The sequence below is a fragment of the Hippopotamus amphibius genome, chromosome 1, assembly GCF_030028045.1.
Source record: "Hippopotamus amphibius kiboko isolate mHipAmp2 chromosome 1, mHipAmp2.hap2, whole genome shotgun sequence".
Taxonomy (NCBI): domain Eukaryota; kingdom Metazoa; phylum Chordata; class Mammalia; order Artiodactyla; family Hippopotamidae; genus Hippopotamus; species Hippopotamus amphibius.
The window spans coordinates 152785050-152807158 of NC_080186.1; the positions used below are offsets into that span (position 1 = coordinate 152785050).

General features: G+C 50.5%; 1 protein-coding gene across 5 annotated transcripts in view; it reads right to left on the reverse strand.

Annotated features, from left to right (window-relative positions):
- Positions 1 to 10828: 10828 nt before the first annotated feature.
- Positions 10829 to 22109, reverse strand: part of ARHGEF37 (Rho guanine nucleotide exchange factor 37) — a 52094-nt gene continuing 40813 nt past the window's right edge. For 4 of the 5 annotated variants that reach the window (XM_057731289.1, XM_057731279.1, XM_057731298.1 and 1 more), the window contains 4 exons: positions 21075 to 21203; positions 18369 to 18564; positions 16716 to 16873; positions 10829 to 13786 (listed from right to left, as the gene is read on the reverse strand). In XM_057731289.1, coding sequence (XP_057587272.1) covers positions 13577 to 13786; positions 16716 to 16873; positions 18369 to 18564; positions 21075 to 21203 — 693 coding nt within the window. In that variant the 3' untranslated portion in view covers positions 10829 to 13576. The remainder of the gene's footprint in view (positions 13787 to 16715; positions 16874 to 18368; positions 18565 to 21074; positions 21204 to 22109) is intronic. The other variant, XM_057731318.1, reaches the window with a different exon arrangement.

Sequence of the window (22109 nt, forward strand, 5' to 3'; positions counted from 1 at the left end):
CTCATAACATGTCATGAGCTTGCTCTCTCTCTCTCTCTCCTCTCATCCCTTGTCATGATTTGTCCCTGTGTTGGTTTCATTCTTAGCCAGCAGTTCCAGGCTGACAGCCACCAGCCTAGAGCCTCTGAAAAAGAGAGCAACTCTTCCCCTATACCTCTGCCAAAAACCTGGGGCTACCTGCTCCAGTCTAGCTTTGTCCCCTGGGCTGATCACTCTGTGATTGGCCCGGCCTGGGGAACATGCTTACCGCTGGAGACCACCCACACTACACGGGGCTGTGTGAGGCAGTGACAGCTCTCTAAGGTAATGTAGGGACTCTCCTCAGAAGAAGAGGAAATGGGTGCTAAGCAGATGAACATGCTACAGGTCTCAGAGTCTGTATTTTTCACCAAGTCACCTGGTGGATTCTGATGCACAGGCAGGTTTTTGGGGAATGACTGCTAGACAGATCACTGGTTTTAGGACTCACGAAAGCCATGGAATCCCTCTCCTCCTATAAAATCTACAGGAGCAAATAAACAAAACAGATCTAAAAATGGCCCCGTCCTGGTGGAAGGAGGGGCTTGGGAGCCTTCTATTATCCCCCAAGCAGCCCCTAAAGCCCCCCAAGAGTTCCTGTGAGCGCCCTGATTTCCTTGTTCTCTGAGGTCCCTTTCGCTCTGATTCTTCAGCCCTGCGTTTGGTGCAGTGAACCGGGTGGGGTGGGAGGGGAGCCTCAAAGAGCTCCCCTAATGCTGTCCCTGCTTCCAGCCCCCGCCCGCGCCCCAGCGGCCAGTGCCAGAGGAGTAAATAGGGACAGGAGGGGCCAGCGGCTGACTTAGCAGGTGCGTCAGACAGGCCACATCGGATGCTTCTGGCTTTGAAAGCCCATCCTGGCCCGAGGCCAAATGGCTTCCTGGGCTCTGCAGAGCGCTGAGCCCTGGGGCTGCGTGGGCGTTGATGACCCGCCTGTCTGCCAGTGACAGAGGGGATGGCGGCAGCACTGCATCAGCTGTAGCAGAGGGAGATGCTACAGGGACACACTGGCTAGGGAGACGTGGCGTAGGATGAAGTCGATGTCACACCTTATTAGTCAGTCTGGGGCCCGTTGAGGCCATCCTAAAACTGGGCTGAGGCCCCAACTCTGCCTCCTCCCTTCACTGGCAAGAAAGGCCTTTATCGCCTGAAACTCTTCCTGTTGAAGGAGCAGTATTTTTTTCTACTCAAAATTCCACAGCATTCAAGCAAGGAGTTGGGATCCCCTTTATTCTGCAAGAGACCAAAGCTGAGGGGTGAACAAATCCAGAATGTGTGTGTGTGTGTGTGTGTGTGTGTGTGTGTGTGTGTATTGGGGGGGAGTTAGGGGGTATTGAATCATGTTGTTTATTTATTCATACATTCATTCATTATCCTATTCAACAGATATGTATTGAGAGCCTACTATGTGCCAGCAAATTGAGCCCAGTGCTCAGTGTAATAAACCAGAATGTCCTCAAGGAACCTCATTCATTCCCCAGCTTTTCACTGAGCACCTACCAGGTATTGACACCATGCCAAGCCCTGGGGATGCTGTATGACTAGGCAGACACAGCCCCTGACCTCTTGGAGCAAGGGAGAGACCCTCAAGTTAAAAGGCAATTTCAACAGAGAGGGATAAGAACTCAAGTAGAGGCACACACAGGAAGAGCACCTGAACCAAGAAAGGAAGGCTTCCTGGAAGAAGCGACTTGAAGGATGACTCGGAAATGGGAGAGGGGAGTGGGAGAGGGTGTACCACCCAGGTGAAGGAGTGAGTGCCAAGGGGGCCAGAGAGAGCAATATAGATTCAGCTCAGCCAGAGCACAGAGTTCAAGGAGGGGAAGGCGTAAACAGGGGCCAGACCATGAAGCTATGGTCAAGAACCCTGGAAGGACTTCCAAGAGTCCTGGATTCAGATCTGTGTTTCTGAAAGCTGACGCTGGTGGTGGCCTTGTGAAGGACGGAAGGAAGGCGGGAGGAACTGGAGGCAGGAGACGCAGTCAGAGGATGTGAGCCATAGCCTGGGGGTTCGCTGGCAGTGGGGATGGTGAAAAGTGGGTGTCTTTGGGAGATCTCAGGGATGTCATGCTCTGGCGGGGGCAGGGGGTGGTTCTCTGTAGGTCAGAGGTTGAGTACAGGGGACAAAGACTGGACTGGGAGTCAGATGAAGCTGGGTTCAGAACCTGCTCTGTTCTTAACACCTATGTGACCTTCGGCAAGTATCAATACCTGTACCTCTCTGTGGCTCCTTCATAAAATGGGCCTCTATACCCATCTATTGAGATAGCAATGTATGGAAAGGCAGGTACACGGGGGAATCTATAAGAGACATGAAAGAGCTTGTGAAGAGAATGGGAAGAACTAAAAACTCAGTCCATAGGAAAACATCTCAATGCAATCTCGTCTGCTTCCTGCCTTCTTTAAAGCAATCATAGATCCAATGTTTTTTCCTCATAAACCAGGGTTGAGATCCTAGCTCTGGACCTCTCTCCATGGCTTTTCTGGTCACTTGACTTCTTGATGCCTCAGTTTCCTCATTTGTAAAATGGGAATGACAATACCAACTTGGTAGGGCTGTTGTAGGGATAGACTGAGAAGATATGTGTAAGGTGCTTAGCACAATGCTTGGTACAGAGTAGGTGCTGAATAAACAGTCATCAGGGTTCTCATTAACATTCTCTATTCTTATCATCACTCACGCAGGAACCATGAGCACCTCCTTTGTGCCGGACCCTGTGCTGGGAATCAGAGACGAACTAAAAATAATAAAAATGTCTGTAAATATTTATTAAATACGTACCTGATCTAATGGCTTTTTATGTGTGGGTATACAGACATTAATTAAATCCCCATATCAACCCTATGCTGTAGCTACCATTATGATCAACTCCATTTTACGGAAGAGGAAGCTGAGGCTCAGAGTAAGTGGAGAACTTTCCCAAAGTCACACCATGGGTGAGGGAAATTGGATTTGATCCTGCTTCGTCTGGCCTCTAAGTCCACATATGATGCCACCCTGCCTCTCAAGGGTCAGCAGTCCAGTGAGCCACTTGGGAGCTCCTCGATGATGAGTGACAGCTGCTCCACATAGTGGTCAAGCACTCTGGCATCTGACTGCCTGGGTCTGAAGCCCAGCTCTGCTGCTTAGAGTCTGCATGAAGGTGAGCATGTTATTTAACTTCTCTGTTCCTCTGTAGAGCGAAAGACAGTAACACCCTCATAGCACTCCGTGAGGTGACAGCCTAAATAAGATAGTGCACCCAAAGAGCTTGGCCTAGTGCCTGGCACACACAAGTGCTCAAGAATGTTGGCTATTATTTTGAAGCAAAAGGGGGATTTATTGGTGCCTGTAAACAAACTACAGAAAGGATGGGGTGGCACTGACTTTGGGTCACTGAACTGTGGGACTTGAACACTACCAGACGGTGTCTACTGGTCTACCTGTGGCTCTCTCTCTCTCTCTCTCTCTGTTTACTCATTCTCTATTGTTGTCTTGTTCTCTCTCTCTCCCTCCCTCATATCTCATTTTCTCTCTATTTTTCACATACCAGCTTCATTCTCTTGGGAAAATGTTCCCAAGATGTGGGAGCATGGGCCTCAAGTAGGGTTGCCAGTTAAAATACAGGGCATCTAGTTAAATTTGAATTTCAGATGAACTATGAGTCACTTTTTAGTACAAGCACGTTCCATTTGGGACATAGTAAAGATTATTTGGATTTAGGGTTGAATAAGTGGATAAAAGCGTTATCTTTGAGGAACTTACTTTCTAATGAGGAAATCAGACAACAAGCAGATAAACAAGAAAATAGGAGGGAGTGGTACAGTCTATAATGGCAGTAAGACAGGGTGATGAATAGTGGGATGGGGAGGGTTGGAGGCTACCCAGATAGAGTGGTCAGCGAAGGCATCACTGAGGAGCGGACCTGTGGCAAGAAGGCAGCCACGGGCAGATCTGGGGAAGACGGTCCCAGGCAAGGGAAGGGCCAGTGCGGAGCCCCTGAGTCAGGAAGGAGCTTAGAGTAATTGAGGAATAGAGAGAGGAAAGCAAGTGTTGGCCGTATGATAGTGTCCAAAGTGGAGGGTTGTACATGATGCAGCGGGAGGGAGGCAGGGCCCATCACGAGGGGCTGGTTAGGTCTGAGCAAGGAATTTAGGTTTTGTTCAGTTTTAAGAGGCGTGACATTCTGTAATTTACTTTTTCAAAGGATGGCTTTGACTGTCCTATAGAGAGTGGGGGAGGGGGCGCACAGGGGTGGGAACTGAGAGGCCGCCTGGAGGCTCCTGCAGGAGCACAGGTGGGAGAAGAGGGGAGGTGGTAGAGAGGGGAAAAGTGGACCAATTTCAGGAAGGCTTTGGAGGTAACGTTGACAGCCCTTGCTGACGGACTGCAAGGAAGAGAGGAAGCAGAGTGAATCCCAGGTTTTTGGCGTGGGTGCATGAGGGCACCGTTTCCTGAGGGGGGACTGCAGGAAGAGCGCCTCTGGGCTCATGGCTGCGGATTAGGTATTTGTCAGCGCTGTCCCTTACAGGAGCCTAAGGAAGTGTGGCAGGCTCTTGAGGGAAGCAGTGATATAATCAAATTCTCTATTCAATTTTACTAAAAATAACGTACTACGTGCGTATGGTAATACATTAAGAAAAACAAAAACTACATTATAATCACAATACAACCTGCAAAAGTCAGTCTGGACCGAGCGCTCTTGGCTGGTAGCTGTGATTCTGCAGGTGGGGGTGGGGACACATGTCTCCTAAGGAGAGTGCCTGGAAGGGGGCCGGGGCGGTGGGGTGGGGAGGGAAGAGTGGAGGGGAAGAAGATAGATGTTGAGATTTTTCCAGTTGTGTGCGTGTCATTGTGTTTGTATTTTTATGTTTGCTGTTCTGCCTCGGCCTCTGGTGAGGAGTGCGGAAGGGTGGAAAGACTCTGAGAAAAAAGCGTGTAGAAATGCGGGGGGTGGGGGGGGGGAGAAAAGAAGGGGAAGGTATACTCACAAAGGCATATCAGCAAGGCTATCTCCCACGGCTCCGCCTGGGGCGGCGAGGAAGCTCCCTGAGAGGATGAAGTAATTCAAGATGGCAGCTCTAATCACCAGGGAATATCTGAGGACGTGATCACATTACGTTCCCAGGGGAACAACCTTTGGCCTCTTAAGATATCCACTTGCTTCCAGCTTGGAAAGAGCTCAGGCAGTGAGGGGGTGTTTTTTCAGAGTCTGAGGTGGTGAAGGGTCAGGAACAGAGACGTTAGAGCAAAGGTTGAAAGGATGGGGAGGGTTAGCCCAGAGAAGACTCGGGCTCCGCATCCCTGCCAGCAAAGCTTGGGAGGAATACTTTGGAGGGGGTGGGGGCCGGCAAAACTGGCGGTGTCTTTGAGGATCGCTCACTTACGCAGCGCTCACATGTCCCAGGTACAGTGCCAAAGCCTCCATGCGTGATCCCATTTCGACATTCCAACAGCCCACTGAGGCAGGACTATTTCCTGGTTTACCCGCAAAGAGCAAAGTGAGGTTTCAGAGAGATGAAGTAACTTGTTCAACAAGGTCACACAGCTGGTGAGTGTGGAGTCAGGATTTGAATTTAGACGTTTTGCAATGTGAAGTCTGGGCTCCTGACCACCACGGCCTCTTCATCCCAGACCCTCTCCCATGTCCAACCCCTCTTGCTCCCTAGGTTCAACCCTGTCCTCAGACAGGAGGGTTTCCAGCAGCTCCCAGGGCTCAAAATGAAGTCCCTTGTGCCCAGCTCTCAATCCTGCCTCCTGCCAGGACCTTCGTGTTTTTAGTGGATTTGATCCCTAAATCCCCAGGGCCTAGTACTTGAACCTCAACCCAAAGACTGGGACCCTACTGCCCACTCTCTGACCTGGCCTTGATCTCTGTCTTTAGACACAAAGCGACACCTGTCCTCAAGTGCCCCATTACAGTTCTGGGTACCTACTGCCACATCTCTGGGGAGTGTGCCCTGGGATCACTGTGACCTCCCGATCTCACAGCTCCCTCACCTGACTCGACCCTCTTCCTGGCCCTGGCAGCTGGAACTGTGTTGCCAGCCCCAGTCCTGTTCCAGGCGAGAAGCCCGGGGCTCAATACTAACTAGACACCCGCTTATCCCGTGAAATGCCTACCGAATAAGCTCCACAGTGGCCGGTTGCTGCTGAGATTTGCGGGTGTTCTTTTTGTTTGTTTTTTGTTCTTCTTTAGCTTGCAGGCCTTGAGAGCTTCCTATGTGCCAGCACTAGATTAATAATGTAAAGTGGATTCCCTCACATAACCCTCAAAAAGCCCTGTGAGAAGTGAACAGAAGCTGCAGAGATTGCTTAGTGCACTGGCCTTTCCCCAGGCCAGAGGCTCTTCTGACGTGCCCAGAATCACTGAGACCCCAGAATCAAGACTAGCAGGCTCTTCCCTGGCCAGAAGCTTCACCTACACTTCCTGTCTCACTGACCAGGGGCTCACTGCCCCTCCCGAGCCAGGGCCAGACTTGAGGCACTATGGCTGGAAGGAGGTGACCCTGTCCTCCTACCTATAGCCTGGCTCTGCTCTCACACAGTGCCCCTTGGGTCTCCTCTGTGTCCTTCTTTTCTGGGCCCTGCAGGAACAGCTTCGGCTGGCCAAAACAAGGGCTGCTCAGCAGATTTTCGCAGTCGCTGCCCCTGCGCGTGGCGCACTCAGCTGCTGTCCACAGCTGAAGACACTTCCAAGAGCTCTGGGGCGTGGTAGGGCCGGACTGTTCCCTGACCCAGAGACGGTGCAGCAGACCCGGTGATGGTCCCAATCTTCTCTGAGGTCTGGGCAGTCTGAGGGGCAGAGGTACCTGGGAACCCCCCAGCTGCACTACCCACTCTCTCCTTGTACCCCTAGCTGCTGAGCTGCAGGAGAGTCACTGTCCAGTCAGGGAGAACCACTCTATGCCTTGTGAACAGAGGGACATAGGGAGGAAGTTACACAGGTGAAAGAAGATCCGAGACGTACCACAGGGATTAACCACAGCAGAAAGTCACTCCAGTCTTTAGGATGGAGGAACGTAGGGAAGGGGCAATGTTATTAGTGCCCAGTATCTAAAGCCATCTGGCAGAAACTGGAAGCATAGCCACGCTTTTCCAACAGGACCTAAGCCCAAGAGGGAAGGACCATTCGGTGGAAGTTGGAACCATGGAGAAGACCAGCCAAGGCAGAGATGCTGCCTGAAGCAGAGAGATGGGGAAATATCTTGGCTTCTCCCCTCCTCCCTCCTGCCAGTGCCTCCCATTGGCCAAACCCACCAGAACACCAGGAGACAAAGGATCCTGGGAAATGTAGTTCCCTGAAGTACAGGGACGAGCTGGGCAGGAAATAAATGTGAGAGCAGGCAAGCAAATAACTAACCTCTGGGGATGTGAGCTGTTCAGAAGGGTGGATGCAAGTCCTATGCCCAATCTTCCCGAGGCTCGGGGCCATCCCAAACCTGCAGCCACTGAGCTCTCTTTCTACTCACAGGCCTCAAGGATGCCCAGACCCTGATGCCAGACAAACCGGACCAAGACAGGGAGCAGAACCACCCAGAGGTGTCGCGAAAGCATGGGGGCTGCCTGAGACCTAACCGAACAGCATGAGCTAGTGCTCCTGAGCCCAGCATAAATCAGAGCCCATGAGGCCTCTGATCCCCCTCCTCTGTTCCTGAATCTGCTACTGCAGCCTCCAGCAAGGAGCCTTGGTCCCCAAAGCTTCTGGGTCCCCTAGGAACACCCTGAGAAGATGTTTCTGTAGGCAAAGGGCCCTGAGCCTAGACCAGAGTTGCTGCTCCAGTGCATCTGCATGCCTGATTACTGCCTGAGTCCCTGCCTGACTTGTCTGGATGCAGTGGACTGAGAAAGCCCTATGGCTGAGGAGAGGCAGGAGAATCTGGGCCACTCCTGCCCATGACTGGGATTGCCCTGGATGGGAAAGCTGCCCATCCTGACCCAGAGGCAGCACCAGGGATCCAGACAAGGGAAGGTCCTAGGAATGCCTTTGAGGTGTGACAGCAGCCTCTGAGGGAAGGGCTGTATCCAACCTCCCTCAGGAGCCAGAACCAGGGGGCTTCATCTACATAAGGGAGTGGCCAGGCCTTGTTACCATTCCATGTATAGAAAGACAGGCCCTGCAAACCTTCTTCCAAATGTCATGCCATCCCTTCTAAAGTCCCCATAATAATGATAACTATATTTGTTGAGTACTAGTGAGCCAGGTGCAGACTGATATTTTTTCAGTATCTCATTTAATCCCCAAAAGAACCTTGTGAAATAGGTACTATGGAGATCCTCATGGTGGTCAGAAGATGTGGCCCACAATCTAATAAAACTTTGGTGACAACCATAGTAACAATAGCCTACAAGGAAACAGTGCTCCCCAGAGACCCGAGGAAGGAAAATTAATGTCTGATGAAGTAGTCAGTGAAGTGGAGACACATGAAGGCATCTCACAGGAATAGACAGATATGAAGCTAAACTCTTCAGAGGAGATTCTCCACCAGGACAGCAAACCCCCACTCTAGCAGATGCAAAAAGGGGGACCTGTTGTGACCCACACAATCTCCACGCAGAAGACTTCACATCCAAAACCAAACCAAACCAAAACGAAAAACAAAACCAAACCCTGGTTTCTGGCTTCTCTTGAAAAATCAGAATGTCTGGCACCACAGGACTCTCATTCTGATGTGGCAACACTGGTTGAAGCCAAGAAGCTGCAAGCTCCTTATATTACTCAGCTGTAAAAAGGAATGAAATTGGGACTTTTGTAGAGACATGGGTGGACCTAGAGACTGTCATACAGAGTGAAGTGAGTCAGAAAGAAAAACAAATATTGTATATTAACACATATACGCGGAATACAGGAAAATGGTAAAAATCAACCAGTTTGCAAAGCAGAAATAGAGACACAGATGTAGAGAACAAACATATGGACACCAAGTGTGGAAAGTGGGGGGGGGGGGGGGGGAATGAATTGGGAGATTGGGATTGCAATATATACATTACTAATAAGAAAAAAAAATGTTAAATTGTACATTTTAAAATATATGCAGTTTCTTGTATGTCAATTGTATCTCAACAAAAGTTCTTAAAGGAAAAAAAAAAAAGCTGCAAGCTCCTTTAGATGGAGTGTGTACGCCCTGGTCCACCACAGTCCCCGCCATTCCCTAATGTCTTCCACCTGGCCCTTCCTCTCATTTGCACCACCTGCCCTGGGCATATCAATTTGACAAGGTGGCACCTCGTAGCCCAATCTCAGCTGATTGGTAGAGCCCTGCTGCCACCTAGTGGTCAGAGTTCACATGTTCCCTTGCTACACAGCAGTGATGCTCCCGTGGTGATCTACCACCATTCATATCAAGGGTTTCATTTAATTCTGTCACTCACCCTGTGAGAACAGGAATTGTACCCATTTTACAGATGAGAAAAACAGGAAATGTAAGTTCAAAAATTACCAATAAGAACACAGAAGAGCAAGGTTAAGTGAGTGGATTTTTCCCAATGTTGCCAGCAGTAGCTCCTCCTTGGACTCCAGCTCTTCTCTTACCCCTAGTCCAGGTATTTGAGTCTCCGCCTACTACAACAGACCCTAAAATTACTCTTCCCTGCTGGAAGGTAGGTCCTGGTGGAGGAAGCCAGCGACTCTTTGAGGAAAGTCAGAACTCTACAGTGAGTATTTTGGGGGCTGAGTAAGGAGGACAGAGCAGGCTGGGGGCCCTCCTCAAACGTCACATGCAGAAACCATAATAAGTGAGTTTGCTACTTGCCTATGGCCAAGTAGGCCTTGAACTCAGTGGTTTTAAGGTCAAGCGCTGGGCACTTCTCATACCACTGCACTGCCTCCCTGGGCCTGAGAAGTCCTCCCTCTCCCTTTTGCTTTCCCCAATCCTACTTATCCCACAAAACCAGCACCTGCCCACTTCCACCAGGAAGCCTCCCTGACCACTTCAGCAACCCAACAGCTCCTCCTTGTCTGAGCACCTATGAGCCTGGTCCATAGCACACTTCTGGGCCCTAGGGCATTCTGCTTTGTGGTGCCAGGTAACTGCCTGACACTCGTATGTCTTTTACAGCTGGCTGTGAGATTCTTTGGAGGCAGGCTTTGATGTTCCCATCCCATCTGGGCTGTTTATCTGAGCAATGTGTATTGCACATCTATTACTTGAGGCATGTGACAGATGCTTAAAGAGATTCTGGGATAAACCAGAACTTGCATCCCAAAACACAACTCTGGGCGTGTCACTCCTCTGCTTGAAACCCTTTGGTGCCCCCAGTGCCTCAAGAATAAACCCCAAAGCTCCTTACCATGCAGATCTCGCTAAGCCATCTTACACTGCATCCACCACTCCTACACACACGGTGTTCCAGCTCTATAGCATTTCGGTTCCCTGATGAGCCGTGCTTGCTCTTATCTCTGGGCCTTTGCATGTGCCCTCCGTCCCACCTTCAACTAACCTGTTACCCATCAGCTTGCATATCACTTCTTCCAGGAAGCCCTCCCTAGCCACCAAGTCTGAATCAGGGGCTGGCCTCTCCCCTGGGCTCCAGGGGCACCCGTTCTTGCCCTATCCTAACAATTAACAGTGTGTGTAACTCTTGCCTTGTCTGCCTCCCTCATCAGACTGTGGGCTTTGGGAGACAGGGCTCCGGTCTCTCTGACTTCTCACTGCACCCCCAGAAGCTAAGAGCAACTCCTGGAGGCACCTAAGATGCGCAGTGGATACTCAGAAACAAACACATGAATAAATGAGGTACCATTTTTATATATAGCAAGTATCTAGTGAACAAATGTCACACTGGGGCATCTGACCATCCAATGGTTAGAGTCACACAAATTTCAGCGGCATTTCATCTTTAAGTCCTTTATTCCCAATAGTTGACATCAGTTATTCACCAAGTTAGACAGAGAGCACCACATTAACCAAGAATTCATTCGTCTTTCCTTTGATATTGTAATCTTGTCCTCATGTCTAAAACGAGATTGGAGCCCAAAAGGTTAAAGAGATCTCACTCCATTGCAGGGAGCAAGAGACACCCTTGTGAATCAATCTTCAGCTCTTAGAAGTCTTGTTCAATTCACAGGCAAATACCTTTGTAAGTCTAATATGTGACAGTCCAGCATTGAAATAAATAAGACACAGTGCAATAGTTCTAGGCATTTGGTGGTGGGGGGTGAGGGTGGGGGAGCGGAGGCACATTACACAGAGTCCCCTGGAGACGATTCAGGCCATTCTCCGTCTTCTCAATTATGCATTGCCTCCCTCTTCAGTGACTTTTAATCTCATCCCCTGGTCTATGAGAAACCATAACCCATGTGCTACTGAATACATTTTTATTTTCCACTCATGAGATAGATTTGGTTCCAAGTGTATTTCGGTTTTCTCCCTTATGCGTACAAGAACATCCGGTTTTGTTCAGGTCCCTTTTAATGGCACTTAATAAATATACATTCTTGGACCTGACAGAACAGGCTGTACTACTTCAAACCTCCTCTTAAGCTGCCTGTTTGAAACATCTGAGCAGGTATAAAGTTCAGACGGGGCAGGTCCTAGCTCACAGCTTGTGACCACTTCTGACCCTGGGTCTATCTCATCCACCACTGTGTATCTAGGACAGAGATCCCCAACCCTGGCCACACACTAGAAATACTTGAGGAGCTCTCTGAATTCCTGAAGCTGGGCCACACCCCAGACCAATTACATCAGCATCTCTGAGTGGGATCCTGGCTTCAGTCATAGTTGAAACCTGCCCCAGTGCAAGCAGTGGGCAGTCACGTTGAAAAGCCCTGAGCCAGGGTTCTCGTACACAGCAGGCTCTCATAAGTATTGTGGAAACACAACTGGATCCTATTTTATTATCTGCTCCCCTGTGCTTCCAGTTTGTATCAGAAATCTGAGCAGGGAAGAGAAAGGAAAATGAGTCCTGAGCATCTTGGAGAGTGAATTTGGTGCTGGGAGAGGGATGGTGGGGACTGGGTTTCTCTTGCATTATGGATGCAGCCTTCATGCTTTCACAAGCCCAGAGGAGGTAAGTTACAGACTGACACAGACCTGTATACACGTCTTAAAGGCTCTCCAAAAACCAGAGCTAACAGTTTTAGGCACCACAGTTACAATACAGAGATGTTCTTGGAATTAAGTTTAAACTGCCACATATTTTTACACACACTCTAATGTGGGTTGGTTCCAAGATTTGTAATTTGTTTTAAAAGTTACACTGGATCACCTTTCCCTCTCCTGCTAATCTTGCAATTTATCTGAGTTCAAAGCGACAACCTAGAGATGATCCAACAGCGGCTACACCCCAATGGTCTGTATTCCTCAAATAGGAACTGTCTTGAGGGGCTTCAATTTCTAAGTTCTAGAAAGGGATGACAGTAAGTTTGATTCCACCAAGTTCAAGAGTTTGGTTACCTAGAATGCAGCACTGGGAGGGATCCTGGGTTTATGGGAAAGGATGCCACATTGATTAATGACGTTGGTCACGGCCGTGGGCGTGGGGAGTGGCCAGCTGACGGCTGTGGCCATTCTGAGACCATGTCCTGCACATCCTGCAATTTACATTTATATCACACTTCATGATTTGCAAGAAGCTTCCACATCCTCAGCATCATGTCATTCTCACCACAAGCCTATGAGTTAGGTCTTTATAGATGGGAAAACTGAGGTTGTGTCCTATGTCTGAGGTGCCACAGCCAACTGACCTCACCTCCACTACTGCCTCCAGGCCCTCAGCAGCCTCCTGAAACCACCAGGGGTTCCCCTGGCTCCCTTTCTTCCAGAAACAGGAAACCAAGTCATTACCCACCCACCAGGCCTTTAGTTACCTGCTTCACAGAGTTTCCTCTCTGATTTGCAAGCCCCTCTGTGAGTCTCCTAGTCCAGAGAACACAGCAGCAGCATACAAGTGCTGCCAACAGGCTCACACACCCCACCCAACACACCCTCAAAAATCCTCTCTTCCCTGAGCAGCCTCTGCATTTGCCTAAACACATTCCAGAATCGTGATTTGCTCACACCCACTCCCCGGCCCAGCCAAAAGTCTCCCGGGACGTCTCCACTGCCCCGACAAGCCCTCGCTCCCCCGCGAGAGAGGGCTCCCAGGGGTTCATCGCCCAAGATAACTCAGCTCCCGGGGTGGAGAAATAAAAGCTGACTGGTCGGCGGTGGTGTCTCTTTATACCACAGGAAGGAAGTGAACTGTCAGGCCAGGCGGTTCTGGACTCTCCAGCACCCAACCACACAGCACACAGGTAACGCTCACCTGGGTGACCCACGCCTGTGGGCGGCACTGGACGGGGGCACAGGTAAGATTGGCCATAAGCGAGTTCTGGCTGACCAGCTGTGACCCGCCATCCAGGGTGTTGTGACTCTGGTTGGAACGCCCTCTGCATGCAGACATAATGAGCTGTTCTGGTTGGAGCCTTTCATGTCCACCCACGCCTGGCACGCTGCAAGGCCCACCTACCTCTTCTGGCTGCCCTTCACCCCACCCTGGCCTGATCTCCCTATCTACCCCCACCTTCTCTGTATTCCTTTCCTGTCCCAGGGTCACAGCCTCTAAGCCTCTTGGAACTTGGGCTCCAAGGATGGCACCCTAGGATGGCAGACTCCAGCCCCATGGAGCTGGACCTGGAGCCCTGGCCAGGAAGCTGGAAGGCACATAGCCCCTCTGCCCGTTCACTTCCACAAGGCTCCATTCCGGGTTCCCCTTCTTGTCCTGGGCCTCCAGGACAGTCACCCGCTGGCCTGCCTGCAGACTCACTTCATGGCTGCTTCTGGCCACAAAGGGGTACACGGCCACCACCTGAAACACATGGGGAATGATACAGAAATGGTCAGGGTGGGAGGACAGACAAACTCAACCCAGAGAAGCTGTTTATCCTCTTCTCTCCCTCCCGACTCAGCCGCTGGCAGTCATTGCCTCCCAAATACATCCTTTGTCCAAAGATGTCGGCTACTTCCACTGCTAACACCTACCATGTGGCAGGCTCTTTGCCTGGTTTTGACTTCCACAAGCCTATCATTCTGTTTGCCCCATTTTTCAGATAAGGAAACTGAGACTCAGAGAAGTCAAGGACCTTATTCAAAACCACACAGCAGTGAAGCTGGCCTGTCTGACCTCAGAAGGGGTGCGCTGAGTCCACTGCTGCCATCTCAGTGAGCAGAGGACTCAGCACCCCTTCCCCACCACCCTCCTCAGATCAAAGGGTGTCATCTGCCCAGGCCAATTTCCCAGCTTGCAGTAGAGACAGAAGGGAGGTTGGGCAACCTGATTATTTTTTAGGGAAAGGCAAAAAAATATTGGAGGGGAGGGCATTTCTTAGGCTGATATTTCACCTCCCTGGGCTTCAGTTTCATCACCTGTGAAACAGAAGTAATGATATCCTTCCCACCAGGTAACTGCAGGAATTTAACGAACGAATCCCTGTGCCTGGTACATAATAAGGGCTCAACAAATACAGGCTGCTTTGCTTATTATCATTATTTTTTTGGCCGCATCATGTGGCTTATGGGATCTTAGTTCCCTGACCAGTGATCAAACTGGAGCCTCATGAGTGAAAGCCAAGTTCTAACCACTGGACCGCCAGGGAATTCCCTGCTTCAGTTATTTTTACCATGACTTTTATTACTGTGGGCCAAGCCTCAGGAACAACCAGAGGCAAGGGAGGACTGGGATGACCCCACATGAGTCCTACTGAGCAGCCCCATGAACAAAGAGGAAGCGGCTGATGTGTCTGGGCAGATGGACAGCTAAGCTCACCACGTGAGCCCTGGGTGTGGGATGCCGGGACAACATCCACACTGGCTGGCGCTGGGGCTGACTTGAGTGGCCAGGCTCTCTGGTGGGATCCTTGTGGGTCCTCTGCTGATGGGTGGGTATGTCCAGCAGGAGGCAGCCCTGGTATACCATGTCTAGCTAATGCTCCCGGCACTGGCCTGAGAGCCCTCCCAGCATGTGCCACAGCTGTACATCACAGCGTCCGCAGGCTTCTCTGCAGCCCTCCTGCCCACTGTAGGCCCCCCTGGCCACCCTGGCCAGTAGCATCGCCCAGCTGCTTACTGCAAGCCTCTGGGCTCATGCCCCTGGGCCTGGGTCCTTTCTGTTGCTCGTACATTAGCTGTGAAGCTCCTCCTTTAAAACTGTGAGTGCAGCCTCCATTTTCTGAGGCTCACATGTGCCAGCCAGCTAACTACCTCAATCAGCTCTCACAGCGACACCCCTACGTTTCTGCCCCAAAAAGCCTTCCCATCACTTTTTTTAAATTAATTAATTAATTAATTTATAGGCTGCACTGGGTCTTCTTTGCTGCACACAGGTTTTCTCTAGTTGCAGCGAGCAGGGGTTACTCTTCATTGTGGTGTGTGGGTTCCTCATTGCGTGGCTTCTCTTGTTGTGGAGCATGGGCTCTAGGTGCATGGGCTTCAGTAGTTGCAGCACATGGGCTCAATAGTTGTGGTGCACGGGCTTCATTGCTCCGCGGCATGTGGGATCTTCCTGGAGCAGGGATCGAATCTGTGTCTCCTGCATTGGCAGGCGGATTCTTAATCACTGCACCACCTAGGAAGTCCCCTTCCCATCACTTTTTGTTTTGAGATATAATTCACATACACCCTTTCAAAGTGTACAATTCAGGGGTTTTTAATATGTTCCCAAGGTTATGCCACCATCACCACTAATTCCAGAACATCTTCATGACCCCAAAAAGAGACCCTAGACTGGTTAGCAGTCACTTCCCATTCCCCCTGCCCCCAGCGCCTGCCAAACACTGGTCTACTTTCTGTCTCTATGCGACTGTCTCTCCTGGACATTTCCTATAGAGAATCACACATTACGTGGCCGTCTCTACCGAGCTGCACGTGGTAGCCCGTGTTGGCACTTCATTCTTTCCTGTGGCTGAACAATGCTTGATCGCATGGATGTGCCACATTTTGTTTATTCAGTTGATGGACATGGGTTGCTTCCACTTTGGGGCTGTTATGAATAGTGCTGTGACAAACATGCACGTACAAGTTTCCCATGGCTTTTAAGAGAAAGCCGAGAGCCTCGCCAAGGCCACAGGCCCTGCTGGCTGGCCCCGCCCACCTCTCCAGCAGCACCTCACGGCCCCACCCTGCTGGCTCCACTCAGTTCCTCACTCACCCTGTCCTCCCGGCTTTCGCATTTGCTGGACACGCGTTCCCGGAAGCTCTTCCCATCCACAATCCTCTATCCAATTACTTCCTATCCACCCTTCAAATCTGAGCAAATGCATGATTCTTCTCAGAAAAAAAACCTTCCCTGAACCTCTCCCACACCTAAGGCTCTGGCACTTATCACTAACAGAACTTTATGATTATTTATCTGATTATTTTATTAATCGCTGTTTTCCCCACCTCCCAGATTATACGTTTTAGGAAGGCAAGGGCCAAGGCTGACTCTCCTCATCGTCTCTCTCCTCTAGCACAGTGCCCGGAGGATACTGAATAAAGGAATGAATACATGAACAAGTGAACGAACGAAATAATCCCACTTGCTCCCTGCTAATGTGGAGTGAGGGGTTAGCTCTCTGCTCTTGATGTGGCAGGGACGAGAGGCTCCGTCCTCCAGGTCCTACCCTGGCCAGGACACTGGTGCGGCCACTGACCAAGGCCCTGGCCTCATAGGGCAGTAGCCCCTCTGGACAGGAGGAAAATCAAAGACCCGCTCCAGATGGCCCTGGGGAGGCGAACGCCCGCCGCTCTTCCAGGCTCACCTGGGTCACGGTTGGGACCGAGGGGATCGGTGCTGAGGTGGGCGCTGGTGTCTGACGGTGGGAGTCCCTGGGAGGCCTTGCCTGCCCTCTGAGCTCCTCCTCACTGGGCAGCATGCGGTACAGCTCCAATTTCCCAGCGGGCACGTACCCTCGATGTCCTGCAGGACATACAGAATGTTATCTGGCTGCGGATCACGCTCCCATCCCTTTCAGTGATAGAGGAAGTCACCACCACTCACGTGTGAATGCCTCCAACACAGCTTCTCTGCACGAAAGCGGACCTCAAAGGTCATCGTGGAACCTCACAAAACCAGCCACCCCACTCTGCACTTGCTCTTTCTAGCTTCTGCTGTCCACCCCAGTGACAGGGAGCTCACTCCCCGCAGAGGCAGCCTACTCTATTCGGAACAGCTCTGGCGGAGATAAAAGTTTTTCCTCGGAGTGGTACGAAAACTGTTTTCCTGCTGCTGGCACATGGGTCCCCTTTCCAAGCAAGGCTACTTCCTCACCTCAGGACTGCCCTTCCCAGGAGGCAGAAATTGCCTTTCTCTTCTCCTAGTGCCCCCAGTTCCTTCTCATGTAACAGCTACTCCAGTGGTGTTCTGGCTGCTGTCATTGTGAATGGCCGTCACCTCCTGAGAGCTTGCTCGGTGCCAGAGCCGGCATCTGATTGCCTTGTCTTCACGTCAACTCCCGAGGTCAGTATTGTTATCTCCATTTTATGGCTGAGCCAACCGAGCTCAGAGGGGCTCCACAACTCCTCCAGGATCACGCAATTAGTGCAGTGCAGAGCTGGGATCCAAACCCGCTCCTCTTGACCCCAGGGGCCTTGTTTTAATCCCTATTCAGCTGTTCCTCAACTTGAGTCAGGAGTTTGCCCTTTCATGATTCCTGCCAGATTTGTACCACCTTAATTTTTTTATAAACTCACTTTTTAAAACTTAGTGTTCTATTAAATAATAATGAATAGGGTTTCTGTACAATTATATTTTTTCTAAAATACATTAAAATACTGAATTAAAAGAAAGTGTCTGAAGGGGAAAAACTGTCTGCAGATCCCCTCCCAAGAATCCCGTGTAACCCTCATCTTGTGGGTCTCATGGCCCTCTGTGGAAGACACTCCGCTGGGCCATCTCCTCCTGGGTTCATGGTGCCCTTCACCTCCTGCCCTGCTCCCTCCTGGGGCCCCCACACCTGAGCAGCACACCCGGGGACATGACCAGTGCAGCGGGAACGGAATAACACCTCCCTCGTTCTTGACATCAGACTTCTGTCCACGCAGGCAGGACTGAAGCATCCCTTCTCTGCATATCTCCAACCTTCAAAGTGATGCTGAAGTTCTCTCCACACACCTGTCTACACCAATGATCTGTGAGGTCCCCAAGGCAGTCTTTGTCTTCCTTACACAGCTCCCAGCACAAAGTAGGTGCTTGATAACGGATGTTGCAACGTAAGACTGAATTTCTCTTTTTGGCGTTTCATGCACTACACTAAGCGGGCTGTACCCCAAACCCTCCATGTTCACCTGCGTTCATTCCCAGCCTAGATTTGCACAGGCAGACCTCTGCCCACAAGAGTACCTGTGTCTCCCCACTGGCTCCCGTTGGGTGGTTTTCCCAAAGGGAGAGAAAGTGCCCGTGAAGTGCCACGTACCTCCAGTGTCCACCAGCCATCGGCTGCTGTTGCCTTTGGTGTCCTTGTTTTGAAGGAGGGCTACGATGTGGCCCCGAGGCAGGGTCAGGTCCAGAGTCCCAGCCCCGCTGATACTGCTTGTCACCTGGTACAGCTTTCCCGCGCCATACCTATTCAGGAGAGCCTGCACCTGGCGTTCAGCCCCCGGAAGGAGTGGCTGGGAGAAAAAGGACAGAGAAAGACACAGATGTTGGAGCTGGGGTGTTAAAGCGCGTGTCAATGTTGGCCCATGTGCTGACAGCCAGGAATCCTGAGCCGAGCCCACCCCTGCTGCCCATCGGCCCGTCCCAGGGGCATCAGTCCCCTCACTAAGTCAGGATCAATGCGAAACACATGCTCTTGGCATCCAAAGGCATTTCAGAAGAAACCTCTACCTTAACTTCTAAAATCCTTGTCTGGTTTAAACTTCTTGTGTTTTATACAATCCTAAGTCAGTTTCTGAATCTCTCAGTTACAGAACTCCAGGACTGGGCCCTCAATTCTGTCCATAACGTTAAGCTAAGCTGCCTTACACAAGTCTTTCAACGCCGATGAGCAAGACTATGGGCTTCATGTGGGCACGAGGCCTTAGTCACCTGGGATCTTCAACAGCCAGCACAAGGCCAGCACATGCAGACCCTCACACACATGTGAACAAAGAGAATGTGGTCTTCCATTCCATGCATTGTGAGTCCACAAGTGTTTATGGAGCCCCCTACCATGCACAAGGCATGGCAATCCTTGTGAATGGCACAGTAGAAACAGTTTTACCCTGATGGAAACTGCCATCTAGGTGGAGAGAATGATTCAGTGTACTCTCGGTGTATCCAACAATCTCTGGGCATTGCCTCTGTTTTTTCATTCACTGCTTCCAGCAAAAGTATCAACAAGAAGGGACTCAGGTAATTGTCCCCTTTTTGTAAGACAAAGAAGAAACTAAAAACGCTGAATATAGATTTATTATATATTCTCTCTCACTAGATATATATGGATGGGTATATATTCACCACATTCTATATGGTTATTTCCAGGTGGGGAGGTGCTGGGTGTAGGGAGGTAGGCAGAGGGACATTTGGGCATGGACTCTGCCATTATTCCTACCTCCAATCGGTTCCTGAATCAGGATCAAATGGAAGTGTAGAGACAGCATAGCTCTTTTTCAGAATGGTGGTGTTAACTCGAATATGGGGTAGCAAACGTTCCTCTTCTTTCTCAAGTCTCTGCCCCTACCTGTGCAGAGGACAGCAGCACGCTCTGGAGGGACCAGAGAGGCCTGTAAAGATCTCACTGGGACTCTCCTGTCCTGGGCAGCCACCTCACTCCTCACTCCTCACTCCTGACTATTAGCCAAATAGTCAGGAATTTATAGGAGGGGGTGTGTGTGTGTGTGTGTGTGTGTGTGTGTGTGTGTTGCAGGTGTGGGTAGGAGGAGAGGTGGGAAAAGTGGGGGCGGGGCTGGGGATGGGGGCGTGGGGGTCTCTTCCTACCCATTTGCAACATCGGGACTATGATGTTCCCATTTGTTTCTTTTTATTTGTCTGTATCTTCTCTTTTTTCCTGCAGTCAGCATGGATTGCTTTTCCAATAAGAAAAACATTATTTTGTCTTCAGTAGAAAATGACAGACGTTTCCACCGCTCATCTGAGTGGTCTTTTCTTGGCTTTCTGTGCCCTTCCTCGCCCCGAGCTGCAGAGCCGTAAGGCAGCCCCGATGAGCCCTCTGCTGGGGCGTCTCTGTGTGCGGGAAGAAGTGGGGGCACAGCTGCGGCCGCAGGAGAAGTCAGCCCCACTTGAAGCTCACATACACCTCTGATGGTCTCTGATGTCCTCTGTGCTCTGGTCAGATGCAAAGTCCTTCTGTATCTTCCCAGCTCTGCTGGGCTCCTTTACTGCCTCCCTATGTCTCTAGGGCCCCCTTCTCCCTTCTGGGGAATCTTGGTTCTTTCTCCTGACCCTTTACTTCACATCTCACGTGTGACTGAATATAGTTCCAGTTTTCTCAAACCCAGGTTTCATCATACTCTGGGAGCCCCTTCTCCCTTCAGCTACTTCAGTTACTTTTAAAATATATATGATGTTTTATATATTCTTGAAGAATTCTGCAAGATACTCTTTCATTATATTTTAGAGAAAAATACTTAACCAAAAAAAAGGCTTTGGCTGGCCAAAGTTTTGTAAACCACAATGCAGCTGAGATACTGTCCTTAGCAATTAAAAATTCCATAGCAAAAAGAAAACATAAATGACTTCTTATTCAAACTCTTTATTCATCCTGAATGCTGGTACTTTAAGCAGGCTCCATGAGAAGGGGGTGAGGCAACAGGGTAAATTTTGATGAAAAATTTGAAGAAGTTCCAGGTTTCGGGGTGTTAATGCCACTTGGCCACTATGATGTCTAATTTCACTCAATAGTAAAATGTCTGGGTTTCCTTCTTCTTGACCTGTTCTTACGCTTACTGGCCGTGAAGAGCATGTGTGCTTGTGTGTGTGTTGGAGGCAGTGGGGGGAGAGATTCCCACCAGACCCTCACCCTCAGCTCACAGAGAAAGGAGAGAGGGAAAGGCAACATATTTCCAGGGCAACAGGGAACAACTGGGGAAAGAAAAGGGAAAGGAAATAGGGGATTGACCTCTCTCCACTGGCAGGTGAGGGGCTGGACAGTCTTTGCAGGGGAAGGAGGGACACTTACCTGTGTGGTGGGAGGTGGCAGCACTTTCTCAAAGTTCTCTTGAAAGGAGCGAAGCTGGTGACCCATCTGGCCCAGTGCATCCTCCACCAGCTCCCTGAAGGCCGACCCAGAGATGTGGTGGTGGGGGAGCTGGGTGGGGACAGACACATCAGAGCCCTCCTTGGGAGAGAGGGAACAGGGAGACCCTGACAGCCACACTCCAGCCCCAGATATGTTAGGGTGGGCCTTTATGTCTTGGTCAGCTGCTGTTTTGGCCTGGCTACTGCCCTACCTTCCTTTAAGAGAGCATCCCTCTATGGGGGTCCAGTGGTATTGCACCTCCTGGTGCCTGGCCACAGGACTGGCCATCATGGCATCCCTTTTCCTATCCACCATGATTGGTCAGGGAGTGGACAATAGACCAGAGCTAGGCCAATCGGAATCTTTGCATCAGATTTAATACATGAAGGCTGAGAATGAGAGGGTGACTTTTAGATTCTGAGATATAAAGGTAAATGCTTTGAGCTGCTGGGAGCCACTCTCTCCCAACTTGCAGACAAGGCCTGCTTGACAATAAAGCCAACCCAGAGAGGGAAACAGCCAGGAGATGGAGTGAAAGTCAGAGCCCCAACAACATTGTCTGCACTGAATGCAGCTGGGCCAGAGACTTGATCCTGTCCTGGGTCTTGCAGTTAACACAGGTCAATATGTTCTTCTTTATGCCTAAACTGATTTAGAACCCGAGGAGGTCTGAACAACGCTCCATCCCAGGACCTTGGCCCTGTTGGACATATCCTGCATTCTCAGCAGACAGCCTAGGAGTGACTGAGGTCCCACAGCTAACAGAGACATGTCCTCTCTGCTGGTCACCAAAGTCATCGCTCTTGGTTCTAACACGGAGCCTTTCCCTTGCCCCCAGGATGCAGACAGATTGAGGTTCTACCACAGGGTCTTTCCCAGGCTCCACAGGACTGTCCAGGTGAATGGGCCATGGGACACACACAGGAGGCTGGCATCTATCACTGACAGGCCCTAACATTCTGTATTACAGGATCA